This window comes from Amblyomma mixtum, chromosome 3 (assembly GCF_055824585.1).
Source record: "Amblyomma mixtum isolate Tamu chromosome 3, ASM5582458v1, whole genome shotgun sequence".
In the NCBI taxonomy this organism is placed as follows: domain Eukaryota; kingdom Metazoa; phylum Arthropoda; class Arachnida; order Ixodida; family Ixodidae; genus Amblyomma; species Amblyomma mixtum.
Window position 1 is genome coordinate 202,107,065 of NC_143014.1, and position 14,584 is coordinate 202,121,648.

Consider the following 14,584-nt stretch of genomic DNA (forward strand, 5'->3'; position numbering starts at 1 on the left):
AGACAATCAAGGTGGAAGTGGAGGCGTGGACACGCTCTTCGGAGCTTAGGCATGCATGCAGGTGCAGCTGGCAAGACGTTATGCTCCCACCAGGGTATTGTAATACAACACGCACAAGGAAGCACTCCATCTTTGACTAAATAAGATGTACACGAAGCGCCGATTGATCGCTCACATGGCAGTCGCCTGTGTTCCTCAAATAGATGTATTTTTCCTCTGGAGTGAACAGCAAAACAGAGAGAGAGAGAGAAAGAAAAAATAAAGACGAGTACCTGCGGACTTTCAAGCGAGAAGCTCAGCTTGCGCGCTGGGGCTTCATTAGAGTCACTCCAGAGCATTTAAAATGCACAGACGGAGGTGCCTAATGTCACCGGTACATCGGTTTAAGCAGACGCTCTAGCTTGGCTGGCGGTACACCTTCTGACTTCTTATTCGGAACGCTTCTACGCATTTCAACGAATAAGAAGAGTACTCTCTACCATCGTGCTTAGACGACTTAAGCAGCTAAAAGTGTTCTGAGACCACAGTCAGAAGTTGGTAAAATCACATGGCACAACCGAATTCGGAGACACGACGAGACACCTCAAACATCAACGCATCTTCGCGATACCGACTGTGCTCGGGCCCGACACATGCTGTAAACGTAGATAGTTTTCACTTGGCCCTTTGTAGTTGGAATGACTGTGACAAACTGACACGAAAAGTGAAGTCACGACGTCTCTTCATGGTAACGCTGGAAATTGTGGACAGTCGTCCGTCCGCGCGAGCGCTGGGGTTGCGTACTTCTCCCAGCGGTCTCAAAGAAACTCAAACTCGTGCGCCTAGGGTTAATGGTCGTTACTGTATGTAGGCACCTGCTTACATCATGGTATAAATGGAATTACACTGGAAGGCTGGAATCTGAAAGCGCTGAATCACACGCTTGCGCCGTTAAATCTGAGGTGCCACCGACTTGCCCGACTGGTAGAACTTCACAGCGTAGGATGATGTTCCCGAAGGTTGTTGCACTCTTGGGCAACGCCTGACGGTTGGCGGTTGCTCGAATTATCGTTAATTGCTCCGCAGCCCCGCGAACGTCATGAACAGTCTCGCTCCGCCTTTCGCATTAAGCCGCATGACGTTAATGCTACATTTTGTAAGAAACTCGACGCAGCTCGACGCGCGTCGCGCTATTCCAGGGCGCATTTTTCTCACTCGCTCTCTTCAACTCTGCAGGGCGGCAACGAGAACAACTCTTTCGCTCTGTCTGACCCCTTGGAAGGCATCATCGTCATCAACAAGCCTCTGGACTATGACCATGGACCTCGAGAGTACCGGCTCGAAATTCAGGCTCGGGTAAGTAGAGACACGTTCAGACAGCGTTCACTCCGGGGGGCTTTGTGCAAGAGCCGAGGGATTCAATCTGTATATAAAATAATAGCCTGAAGACACACCTCAGTGAGGGCTTTATCCTTACTTTTCTCTATTTCTTGCGCGTTGCTGCAATGGCTGTTATCACAGCTGTTCTGACAGTAACTGTAGTCGTGCAGCATTCCTATCGACAGTAGCAGGGAAACAGTGATAGACACTGTTCTATTGTTAGCAGCTATTCTGCTAGTAGTGGCGGCGTTGCAGTGATACATTAGCAGCAATTGAAACTCAATTATGCTAATAACTGTGGTATAGCAGAATTGACTCTAGTAGCAGTGCTGACGGTAGCAGTAGCAGCAGTAGTTGTAGTAGTAGTAGTAGCAGCAGCAGTGGTAAGAATAACATAAGCTGACGAGCAATTCAGGAAACGTTTAGCTGAAAGAAAGCAACTCCCCCATAAGCGCTTGCAAGTGGTCTAGTCCGAATGTGAGACGTCTGAGACTGAAAAATGTATAATTTGACTGAGTAAAAACGCATTAAAAATAAACATATAAAAGGAGTTCTGCGATACTCGGGCGCTAAATAGAAGAGAAAAAAAGCACCTTCAGAATTCACATTTCCATGAAGCTTATCTGTTTTATTCAATAAAGCTGGCTTGTAATTTAGTTCCTTTCTTACCTTTGGAGCCAAGACGTTGCGCAAGAAGGATATCAGAGCGCTCACGCGAAGCACGCCCCAGCGTTTACGACAGCGTCACGCGCGCAAAGTCTAGACAGTTCCTCATTGTACTTTGCAAACAATGGAGCCACGCAGCCGGCCGCGTATTTACTGACGTATACATTTACAAGGGTATATACGCGATGCCCGTGTCCTGGTTGCCACGCGGCCAGCTGCAACATCAACGCATGCTCGGAGTTTGTGAGAGCGCGCTGTCCTGGTTGCATGGCAAGCCATTGAGCGGCCCCGCAAGAACCACGTGTCTCTTCCCCATATGTAGAAACCACGTTTTTTTTTCTTTTTGCGTCGAACTGAAGGCCCGACATTTGTCAGGGCGTTTATATCCTGCGAAAGCTTCTTTAAAATAACCAATTTATAACCTTTCTCCCGTTTTTCTGCTCCGACGAGCTTTTCCCGAGACTGCGAGGCTTACCTGCGAAAACTATTTTTCACTGTCAATTAGTGCCAGTAACACTGCTTTCCTGTCCGCGATTGCTGTGGTGCATGCCCACAGATTTATCGTGTCATGTCCCTCTCTCCTTATTTCGGGCAAATACAAACGTTTCAAATCTAAATGTAGTAGCTGCGGTGTTAACCAAAGCAAAAATAAGATCGGAGGGGAGCACTACGCATTATTTTCACTTTAACACTTGGTAAGAAAACGGGATTCGGAACAGATTACAGGATCGCGATCTGGCTTGTGACGCGGCCGAAATTATTGTTAGCGCGAACCGAGATTTATTAACACCTTCTTGCACTTAAAGGTCAACTTCGACGGCAAAGGATGCAAGCACGGAATAAGTCCTTGAGGGAGTGGTAGAGTGTGTGCCCATGCATTTTACATGTTATCTGTAATGATAACATAAAGTCGATGTTTTGGCCCCTCGTCAGTGAGTTCTTGCTGCGATAGCCGTGAAGAACGCGTTGTGAATGAGTTACACTTTCTTCCCTAAACGCCATACGCCCCAGATTCAGTCGGCGTTCCTTCTGCAAGTTATCGCAACTCGGGAGGATCGCCTTCAAACCCTTTTTGCTGTATTAGCTAACATGCGAAAGTGTTCTTCGGGCGAACAAGAGAGACTTAAAGCGCAGCAAAACCTTTCTCTGCAGGAACTTTAGCTCTTGGGCTAGTTGGTGCCTTTTGAGCTTGGAAAGGCGGAATAACAGCGGAAGCACACATTCCGCTGGTGACCCCCTTTTTTCAAGTTCAACCTATCTATGGTAAAACGAAGTATATTTAAAGTTAGGCTGAGTGATACATAGTTCCTGTAACAGTTTTAAACATGCGCACGTCCTCTTCCTCCCTGCAAACAGAAACACCGAGCGCCCGCGTTGTTCAAAAATCTGTGCTTTCCAATAGACAACCGCACGGGACTCGTAGCGTCGCGCACGACGCCCTTGCAAGCCTTTTGCAGCGGCATTTTGAGCGCATCGCGCCGACCTTTCTGTCTTTACATAAGGACTGCGTATACTTTCTCCGGGCTGCCGTTGAACGCATCGAAAACATTCAAAATTTTAGTCTTGTTCCATGTAGCGCGACTGCGAGCTTCGTGCAAGTCGATCTCGGGATTCTCGGCTCGCGCGAGCTGCAGCTTAATTTTCTCAAATCCTCGTTTTGCTCGCCTCCCCACCGCCGCCACAACTGGAGGCACCCCGGGGGCAATTTCGACCGGCTTCCTCCATTCTAGCTCCGCCCGCCCTTCTCCTCCTTTGCGCTGCTCTCGAGAGTATGACTTGGGGATACGGCTCTAAAGATGTCTTTCAGCGCAGGGAAGACTGAATGACAATGATGAGCCCCTCGCTCGTCTCCGCCAGCTATGCAAGCACGCACTAACATCCTTTGTAATGAAGCGCTAATTGCATCGCGCGCGGTGGCTTAGGCGCCCGCCCCTCCCGCTAAGGGCACGGAAAGAGAACGAGCAAGGGATGAAGAGAAAAGAAGCGCCCGAGGATCAGGGCGGGAATACAGAAGGCGAGGAAATTTGCTCGCCTCAACGGCCGGAGCAGCTCACGCTCCCGGCGCCTCCTCTGAGACCGCGCACGAGCAATGAAGATAGATGGCTCACTCGGCGAGTCCTCTTGTCTAAGAAGTTCCTCGCGAAGTGTGTTTCATTGTACTTTAGTCGCAAGCGCGCCGATGTCGCATCTGTTTTAGATTTAGGAAGCGCTCTCGCCCCCCTCTCGTAATTTAGCCGAGGCGTCGTCTCTGGTCCATAAGCGCGGCCAGGCGCCGGAAAGAGAGCAAACAAAGAAGCGATGCACAGAGGGAGCAGGCAGAGGCGAAAGTGCTCGGCCGGCTCCAAGAAGTTGGGATTCGGCTCTTATGTGTAGCCGCGCAGATTGATGGGTCCTGTGAAGAAGGCGCATTCGCGAAACGGAAATCACGCGCTTTCCATTCGCGCCGCTCGCGTGAGCTCCATCCGCGCCGGCGAGAAAAGAACTTGGCCGACCGCCTTCCGTCTCTTAACCGGGAGCGGAGGCGGGTCAAAGCCCCGTGGGTTGCCAGGCTGTAGCCGCCAGACGGCTCCGCTTCCAGTTCGGCCCCCACTCCGCGCGAAACAGACAGGCAAGGGAGAAGCGGAAACACGGAGAATGAAAGAATATAGAAGGGTATGATAGGAACCCCCAGCGCGGTGATCTTAAAACCTTATTCTCGAAGCTTCTCCCTGCCCGGCATGAACACTTCAGTTCGCGCTGCCATTGCATACGTGACGATAAAGAACGCGCTAAACGTGCAAAGTGGCGTGCACGCTACCATGAAAGGATGCGCCGGGAACTCACGTACTTTGCTTGGAGGTCTGGGGATGGAAAGACGACCGGGAGTGCAAATGGGCTGCATGTCGAGCTAAGCGTTTCTTGGGCTCCATAATGAATATGGCGACTGCAGTGATTACAAGGCAAAACCGAATCACCATATTAGGACCCCGTTGAAGCCATCTCCGCGCGTAGCGATGATGAAGCGCCTACGACGTTTAAGGTGGGAGATTGACGTGTATCTCAATACAAATGTATTAAATACTAGCAATGATATGTGCCGCCGATATTCAGCAATTCTGGCTGTGCCGATAGCAGTAAGGCAGCTCATCCTCAAATCCCTTCTGGTGATGCCGCCATGCATCAAGGCCTTTTATTTCGTGTAGTTATTTTTCGAAACAAAAGTGCGCGTGAAGGAAAATCGCGGGCTGCGCTCGGTCGAGAGAGGAATAACGCCCCTCAGCGCTGGCTCCTAACCCGGGATTATAATTAAGATCCCTTCCGTGCCGGATCAGGTGCATGCATTATTTAGCCACCTCGATATGTCAGAGAATGTGGTTTTCGTTTTCATTCGTTTGCTGGCTTACTCGATCTTACGAAGTATTTTTTTTTTTTTTACTCGCGTGTAAGAACCTAGGCCACGTTTCGTGGCTCTCTCACTCGTTCCATTCCTCACTTTTAATTAGAGAGGTAGTATTCATCATGCAGCACAGCTTCTCATTTTCCTTAAGAGACGCATTGTCGATGGCAAGCTTTTGGGAATTGAGATTCAGGAGCTTGAATACGCTCTTTACCAGCAACTTTTTGATTCTGGCTCGGACGCAATTAGTCGCGCGCGCGCACCTGGCAACTATCTACGCGGGTTCGCATAATTCAGCTTCATAAAGTCAGGAGTTAACGTATCATGATATATCCCCCCCCCCCCCCCCCCCCCTTTAAAGTTGAGATGAATAGCGCAGATAGACTGCAGGCAAAATGAAAACAGCTGGTGTTCCTGAAAATAACAACAAAAAACATTCCGTTGGAATCTTTCTAGAGCCCTTTAGCTTCCTCTTGGCTATGGCGTTCGGGCTAAATTGCGCTATACACAACAGGTGCATTCGCAAGACACCTTACGCGTCACTGACGTGGCTGCCTGGGCGTCTTCCAAGTGCGCGAGCTGCTCTTCCTTTTAGGTAAACCAGTGTTCTTCAAAGCACCAACGATTAGCTGTACAGAATGGCGCGCATGTCGGGTTAAACGGCAAAACCTGAGCGCAGGAAAGCCGTCACTATAACGCAAAAACGGGGGCGGAAGGTCGTGCGCTTAGGAGCCCAAAAAGGAGTTGGCGGAGAGGGGTGCGCGGGAAGGGAGAAGCTCGAGTTTGGCGATATTTACGCGTCCAGACGTGACGAGGTCCTCCGGCCACGGAATATCCTTGTTTCCGGGCCCGTCGAAAGCTCGCCCATGCGCTGTCGCACATTCCGGCCACGTCGTTCGCGCCCTAAGCGCCCGCAGCGGCAAACACCGCGTACGCCAAGGAACGGCGGAACACCTCTCCGAGCTGCGGCCTTGTTCGCGCCCCATTGAGTCCGGCGGCCAACGAGCGCTCGGGTCGTTTGTCAGCCAACGCGGCAAACCATTCGTCGCCGGAGCGCGTCGGGGCGTATGTGGCGGACGCTAAGTGGGCAGCACCACCACCGCCAGCAGCAGCAGCAGCAACGGCAGCATGGCGATGTCCACGCTGGCACGGATTGCGCGAAACGACGAGACATAAATCACGGCTTCGGTTCCTCCGAACGAGGCGGAGATAATGACCATCCACCACGCCGAGCTGGTGCTGCGAGAAAAAGCTAACGAGTTTGTTAACGCGTGTTTCGGGCTCCTGAGGCACCGTCTTCGAGTGGCCCTGTGACGGCAAACCAAATCGTTCCGGCCGCGCTGTGGTGTAGAACTGTCTTCGCGCCCGTGCAGCAGCAGACTCGGTCATCGCCTTCTCTTCCGTCTATAGGCGTCTCTGGACATAGCTCGTATGGAACCGCGGCGCCTCTTCCCGACACGACCCTTACTAGGTCTTCGTTTCCACTCTTGCCTCTGCTTTTAATCGCAGAGAGGACTAGTTTCACTCGCATTGTACTCATCCTGGGATTTCGAGCCAACTGCCGTCATCTGGTACCGTTCAGAAGCCCTCATTCAAGTTCATAACCTCCGGTCTAACTAAAAGAGAACTCTTAGATCTTTTTTTTGTTTAGGGTATATGATGGTATGATCTCATTAGATTAAAGTGATTAGAGATATATTTCCATGCAGGTTTATTGCGATGAGGCGCAGTATGCTTCTCTTCCATGTTCAGTCTTTTTTAGTGTATGAGTATTCTCCTGAACTACTCAGTCACTCTATACTACATTTTAACGGAAAAGCAATTTTTTTTTTTTTTTCAAAAGTATCTGTCATAGTAAAATCAGTCAGAGCTATTATCGAAAGTGCTTGTAATGAAGGGCGTTTCGGCGCGCTAGCAAGTTTTCATTGCCCAGAACTATTACCGGACATGAGAAAAAAGAAATACCTCTGAACAAGGAAATTAACCGTTCCTCCATAGGTACGAGGTACAAAATACAACGCCGAGACTCTCTATCCCAATCTGGCTTGTCTCCCTAACTGCTGATTGCTGAACATTTTTCCACCCGAGCGAAGCTGTTGTTACTACTGCAACAGGCTACTAATGCCAGCAGCGACAGTGTTCTCTGTTGCTACCTCAGGAATCATTCAGCGCTGAAGTATTCACAGCAGTGGATACAAGCTAGCGTAGTAAGTAAATCTTCACGCGACAAGTTAGCAGTGCGCTCGTGTTTAGCTTCTCATGAGACCTTACAATAGATTGTCTTCAAACAATGTTCGCCATATCCGATAACTATCATTAGCGGCAAAGTATCCGAGTTGTTGCTCAGTCTGCGTGACGAGAGTTAAGGGTGTGCACTTTACTCTGAACCCTACGCAGGACCATGGCTCCCCCGAGAGTTTCCAGTCCGTTACGAGCGTCACGATCCGAGTCAAAGATGCCGATGACCAGAACCCGGTGTTCACGCGCCAAGTCTACAAGGCCAACGTCACCGAAGCTGCAGTAATCACGGTGAGCAACCTTTCAGTGCCATGCATTCGCTGGAATCAGCTGCAAGCCCTGCATTTATACATAGGTTTCATTGCTGTGAAGCGGGCCAAACTGTTCGGTATTTGCGTATTCAGCTAGTAAAACCGAATCGGCGGCTCTCTAGACAGACTTACCATTTAACTAACTAGTTAGCTCAGTCACGCTTGACGTTAAATAAAATTGAACGAATAAGTATAGTCCTTATTTGGCAAACAGCAAATTGCAGACTCTAATAGAACATGTCGATAGAACTGAATGTGACAGAAGTAGCACTCTCCAGTTTCTAAAAAGTTGCATATATCGCGATGGAACATACTTAAGTTCCTCGAAATATATTAAATCTGCAAAGTAACGCAGGTGCATTTAGTTCCTTAACGCAACTGCTCATTGGCTAAGGAAGTTATTGGCGATATACGTTTCTCGCCCGGATGGAACCAATGGACAGACAGAGAATACAAGACGTGTATACACTAGCCCAACCATTTTAGCCCATGAAATCCGGTTCATGGTGCTATGTTCTGGACACTTTCATTAATATAATGAACATGTCTGCGGACCATGACCCAACAGTGCCGACGAAGCGAGCGCTAATCTATATGGCACATGACGTGCGGCGTGCTATGTTCTATCGGTGCCATTGTTTTGTCACCTCTAACAGCTCTTGCCTCATCACAAAACAAACTTGTTCAAAAATAATCCTACACGGTTGTCGCTTTTGGCACCGAATGTCTGGTGGCGCAAAAACCCCGAAGCGTGCGGACCGAGGTCCCGGTCCATGCGCAGCGGCGGCCGCATCTCTCGCGCTTTAAACGGGGCACGCATTCGGGCTGGTCGCAGGGCGCCCGACTCCGAGTGAAGCTGAACACGGACGCACCGGTGCACGCGTTCGACCAGGACCTGGGCATCAACGCGCCACTTCGCTACTCCATCATCCACGGTAAGCCATACGCGTCTCGGGACAGCGTGGCGGCCCGGCACGCGACCGCGATTTTTCTCTGTTCTGGAACTCAAGTCCTTGTCCCTGCCACCTCCGCCCCCAACCACTCTTCCTTTTTTTCTAAAAAAAACTAAGATGCAGGCAATAAAAAAAAGGGTAAAGTAACACGTTTCGCGCGCGTTTGTTGGCAGGGTGAACGTTTCCGAGCTGGTGTACTTTACATTTAACCCGCCACTGAAAAACTCTGTCGCGAGCGAGCTACCCGTCAAGCTCCCGCCCTGCCAGCGACCTACTTCTCCCCTCGGCGGGGCCCGACGATTACAAGAAGCCTTCATTTCCTCGCCTGTCACGACCGAGAAGAGTCGAATCTCCGCACCCCCGTCGTCTACTGTGCGCGAATCCCGTCTCCTTTCCCCACTGAGTTTTGTTTTTATATGTGTTCCTTTTGTTTCAACCAGCGAGCCTGTGGGTGTTTCTTTTGTTGGAGATTGATGCGGACTCCGAGATAAGAGCGCGACGGCGATGGAAGAAAATAAATGAAGTGGGGGAAAGGAGGAGAGCTGTGGGGCGACATCTCCGGACGCCGTCATCTTCGCGAGTGCGCGCTCGGAGCGAGGTGAGCAACGCGGCAAAAAAAAAAAAGAAAGAAAACGAAAAGTTGAGAGAAGGGCGCAGGGCAAAAGCGGTTGCCGAGAGGCGGGGTTCTGTTGTGACGGTTCGCCCCGAAGGCGTGCACGCAGCCCTCTAGCCGGCGGCGGGTGACGTCCATCTCGCGGTGGTGTCGCAAAGGCCCGATCCGTTATTCCCGCCAGGAACGCAATCATTTCGAGGCTTTGTCTCACACTGCACAGCCAGCGGCGGGGCTCCTCCGTCTTACTGTCCCGGCGGCTGTTCGACCCCTTCGCCAAGGCGCGCGGCCGAAATTGTCGGCGCCGCCACTTCGCCAGCCGCTAACTCGTCTTCTTGGTGCCTGTTAGCTATAGTGGCGGCGCCAAAGGAATGACTGTGACCTCGACTTGGAGGATGCACTGCTGTCGCAATCTCCCCCTCCCTCCCTCCTCTCCACCTCCTTACCACACCGCACTACCTCTGCGTCAGCCTTTCGTAACTCTCCACTCCCAATCCTTTCATATACTGGGGCAAACATTCGTTTCTATTTCTGCTCTCCGCCTTGCGCACAGCGCATTGATTTGTCTGTCTAGACAATGGACCCTTACGTTTAACTGCGGGCGAAGACGTCGCGAGCTTAAGGCTTAAGCGATTTCTTGTCTCCGCTCGTCGGCAGTTCGGCTCTGCGTGGAGGACATCTGTGGAGGACATCTATTATCCATGCTCTGCGCGCGTTCCCATAGAGCTCTGGTGCCCTTTGGCCCCTCACGTTTTGCGAGTTGTGTCAGAGCTGACTAATAGAAAAAATACTCTTAAAGCAGCTCACCGCAATGGTTAAGCGGCTGACTCGGCCACAAATTCTGTGTGGATATATAACGAGTATTTTAAAAGTCACTTTGGAGTGAATATATCATCCTTGATCTCATCTAGCCTTAATCTTACCGGGTTGCAACGATTCCTTTATACGGAAACGAAACCACAGAGGCAGGAAATGTGGAAGGCGCTGTAAGATTGAATCGAATTAAAGTTTAAGCTTGCAAATAAATGTTAAACTAACTTGGTCTTGAGCACAGGTGAAATTTCGGCACGCCCAGCTGCTAGAGCTGGTTACTTTCGCGTTAAGCTCCCTTCTTGTGTTTCTGCGCTGCCCTCCTTTCCCGGTGGTCGCTTGGGCAACCATGCGGAGGCTTTGTCTTTTTGAGACTTAAGATTTCCAGTTTCTAACAACTTTTTTTTTTTTTTCAACCTCAAGCGGTTTTTGATGAAGAGGACCGCATGCATTTAGGGAGGCCCCCCGCAAATGTTCAGCCCATTCAGACGTTCCTTTCCCTGTCTCTTTCGGCTGCTCTTGACGGTGCATCCTGGGAAGCAGTGCGACGGGCGGATGGGTTGCTTGCTGCGTAGAATAAAAGGTTTCAGTGTCTTTTCTTGCGCGTGACTTACCTTTTTCGCTGCCCTGTCTTGACAGGAAACGAACTGGGCATCTTCGAGCTCCAGGAGCAGACTGCTGAACTGTTCATGGTTCGAGAGGTCGACCTTGAAGCCTTGCCTTCGCCTACATTCACTCTTCAAGTCCAAGTGAGTGATCCTTCGCTGCTGTCGGCTTTTTCTCTTTAACAATTATCTGTTTTCCCTCTCATTCGAGTTTGTCCATAATTGCTGCTTTTCAGCCGACTTCGTGAACCGCTGCTACTCAAAGTGCATGTGCGATGACTAAAAGTCAGCAAATTAAAATACGAATGCTGTAAACGAGCAGACAAAGCAACAAACCTCATTACAGGACTGGTGTCGAGGAAAAGCGCTTCATCCATTGCTTGGGCGCTACTTGCCAAAATCAATGTTAAACTTTACAAACCTTCCTGCTTTAATTCATTTCGCGCAGCGAGGCAGTAATGTGCCCTTCATGCGTCTAGTAAAACTACTCAGCCTAGTTCTGCGCTAAACGAGACGTAACGCGGAGTTATTTGCCAAGACGGCGTAACTTCCCACATCATTCGTGGTTGGTGGCCCCCCTTAGGTTGGTTCCAAGTTTTGCGAGAAATATTTCCTCACAGGGCTTTTCTCGGGTCTTCCAGACCACCTTTCTTCACTGACGTTCCTTTACTTTCATCCTTTTTTTGCTCGTGAGAGTAAGCTTAATTTCCGGAGCTCCTTTCGCAATAACGAGCAGCGAAGGAACGCAAACACAGCTTCGCGAATAACCGAATTCCCTCGAGGCTCGCCAGCTTGCCTCAGCTACAACAAGCTTCTGCGTTGTTGCTTCGCCTCGTTCCAAAGCCGAGGCAAAGCCGCATAGCGAAGGTTTTCTCACGCCTCTCGAAAGAGGCTTTTGTGGTCTAGCAGAAAGGTCAGGGATCCATCAAACTTCCAAACTTGCGCTTAGCTTTTACTGCAGCAAGTTGCGCTTCTTGATTCCATGTGTTGCGCCCTCGCGGCCGCAAAAGGAACGCCGGGATTTGGGGGGAAGTGTACGTGGAAGGGCTCGCCAGGCGTTGAAGACTACATCGCCGGAGCGGCAGAGCGTCTCCTCACGCGCCGTTCTGTCCTACGGGGAAGCGCGACGCCAGTCGAAGCGTGACCCGTCCCATCTTATGTCTGGTGTCAAGCCGGTTATTGATCGCTTCGTGAGGACGTTGATGAGACATAGAGCTTGGGATGCGCCACGTCCGGGTCTCCGGCGTATTTCGCGCCGAGGGAACGCCTTCTCGAGTCCGGGACTGCGTGGTATCTGTTTCCAGAGATACATGTATCTGTGTTTGTACTTTCGCGTACACACACACCCGCGTACTCGGACAAACTGCAGCTTCGGCGTTCGGTTGGGACTATGGGGTTCGCATTGATCGTCGCACGCAGTAAGGCTGGTACGCTTCAATCTAGTGGTGATTGGCCTGGCACAGGAAAGTCTTCTTGCTAGAGGACGCCTCCGGTAACAGTGTAAAGACATTGGCTGGGAAGAAGCGACCCGTCAGAAGAAAGGTGCTGTTGGATTCGTCCTCATCTTCCATTACTCTTAGCGAGCGCCTGCTTCATTGTCGGTAGAGCACTGGAGCTTCGTACAAAAGAAAAACCGAACAAACAAAAACACATCAGGAGAGTATTAAACGTAAATTTTCATTTACGCTGCGATTAGTCCGCGCATAGCATGCGCTTCTGAAGTTCCTCTGTTACACAGGCGACTTGTTGGGCCTCTCAGTTGCACACAAGAGTGCCCGTGCAGTGTGGGACACTTCCTCCTGACAATCTTTCGTACGCATCGAGGGACTGCAAATACACGGAGTGGGATAGCAGGCGAACAGGACAAGACAAAAAGACGCGAGGACGGCCGCAAGACAGAAAAAAAAAGAGGGACATCTGAACTTGATGCAAAGCGAGCAGCGCCCTACGTGAGAACTTGTGGGGCCATATCATTTCAACACGGGCTCCCATGGCGCACTCGTCTCGATACGCAGCTCAAGCGAAACGCGGTACAAAAAATGGCGTGTATATATATCGTACGCCCCGCTAAGAATACGCTACAAGTGGGACACGGGCCCGTGGGCTCCTCGAGTAGGCTAGACAGGCCCAGTTTTTTCCATTCAGTGGCCGCCGCTCGCGCTGGGCGCGCTACCCTTCAAAATAGCAGCGAGGCAAGTAGGGGAGGGACACCTCGCCGGTTCACGCACGAGTTCACAAGGAACAGGAACCAACAGCGCACCACCACGCCGTGTCGATTCTCGCACCAACAGTCGAACAAATGACGCGCCGCGCGCTCGCCCCTGTACACCTACTTCTATTATTTCATCCTTTTTTTTTCTCTCTCTCTCTCACTCGTTGTGCCTTGCGAATCGGTTTCGCTCGAGCTCCCCTCGTGTTGTCCGTTTGCGTACCACTCGCTACGCGGCGCCCACAGCGGCGTCTGCCGGCCCTGCGTAACCCCCAAACGTCCGCGGCGGTGTAGCAAGGCCAGCGGCGCGGATGGGCGCTCGGCCTGGCTTCGATCAGATAGCGGCGGCGGATGGCGACCTGCTTGGTTCCGCCTCACACTTTCGCCTTCGTAGCGCGACGCCGCGCTGCCTGGCCGATCTTTTCGCAAGGGGTCAGTTGGATCCATCCCCGCGCGGCAGCGGTGAGGGCCGAGGTCTTTCCGCGTCTTCTTCCTCCTTGCCCTTCCCCTCTCTTTTGCGGTGTAAGACCGAGCGCGCCGTCTCCGGAGCGTCTGCTTTGCTTCGCTCTGGCTGGAGCCAGGCCCGCGATTTGAAGTGCGCTTTCCTCATTGTGTTTTCGCTGTTGCGTGCGCTCTTGTCCAGCATTGCATTGTTCCCTTCGATATGAGTCCCTCCGAGTGGCGCTGCCCGCTCCTGCCCTGGCGTAAACGAGGGCATCGCAAGTATTTTTTTTTTTTTTCACCCTGTTCTCTGGAAAGCAGCCTCATTGTGTTTCTCAGAATGCACAAAAGGCCTGAAGGGTTAAACTTAGCTATTCGTACCTTTACATTTGGAAGCAAGGGTGGGGTCAAAATATGGATCGATCGTGAAAAAAGAAGAAATCAAAGGGGTTTTGGAAGACCTCCAAGAGATATATGACCCACAAGTTGCGTACACCACAGCAATTTCGGTACGCAACGGCGCTCAAATTTGGGCTCAAATGAAATAGACCGCTAATTTTGGGGCCGCTTGGTTCGACTGAAAAGCGATTTTTCAGCCTATTGATTGCTCTTGAAACAGTTTTTCCGTATTTGATCTGTTAGTGCGCTCATGGACACTTAAGAAGAGCACAGCGATGAGAACACCAGGCAAGTACATACTTCGTTGTGGACGGCTGGTGTATACTTTGAACTCCAAGTTTCACGCAACTTTCGTGCTTCAGGCGCCGTCAACACGGCACAAAATGCCGCAAAAGAAAAAAAAAGAATACGAAAACGGTGAACGCAGCGACTGAAGGCACGCTGTATCCATCAAGGACCCTTCCTAGCACGACGCAACTCGCCCGGCTATATAGGAGTCGAGTATCGCGAAAACAGAAAGCGGCGGTGCAAAACAGGCAATCGAACACGATAGGGCCGCGCTACGAACACGCCGGCTTTCATGACCTCACCGCGACGAAGGTAGTCG

General features: G+C 51.0%; 2 protein-coding genes across 6 annotated transcripts in view; one reads left to right on the top strand and one right to left on the bottom strand.

Annotated features, from left to right (window-relative positions):
• Positions 1-14,584, top strand: part of LOC149353314 (protocadherin Fat 3-like) — a 273,844-nt gene that overhangs the window by 151,346 nt on the left and 107,914 nt on the right. For both annotated transcript variants that reach the window (XM_089582466.1, XM_089582467.1), the window contains exons 8-11: positions 1,216-1,335; positions 7,799-7,930; positions 8,786-8,885; positions 10,963-11,072. In XM_089582466.1, coding sequence (XP_089438592.1) covers positions 1,216-1,335; positions 7,799-7,930; positions 8,786-8,885; positions 10,963-11,072 — 462 coding nt within the window. The remainder of the gene's footprint in view (positions 1-1,215; positions 1,336-7,798; positions 7,931-8,785; positions 8,886-10,962; positions 11,073-14,584) is intronic.
• Positions 1-14,584, bottom strand: part of LOC149353315 (uncharacterized) — a 148,039-nt gene that overhangs the window by 20,814 nt on the left and 112,641 nt on the right. The window lies entirely within an intron of this gene.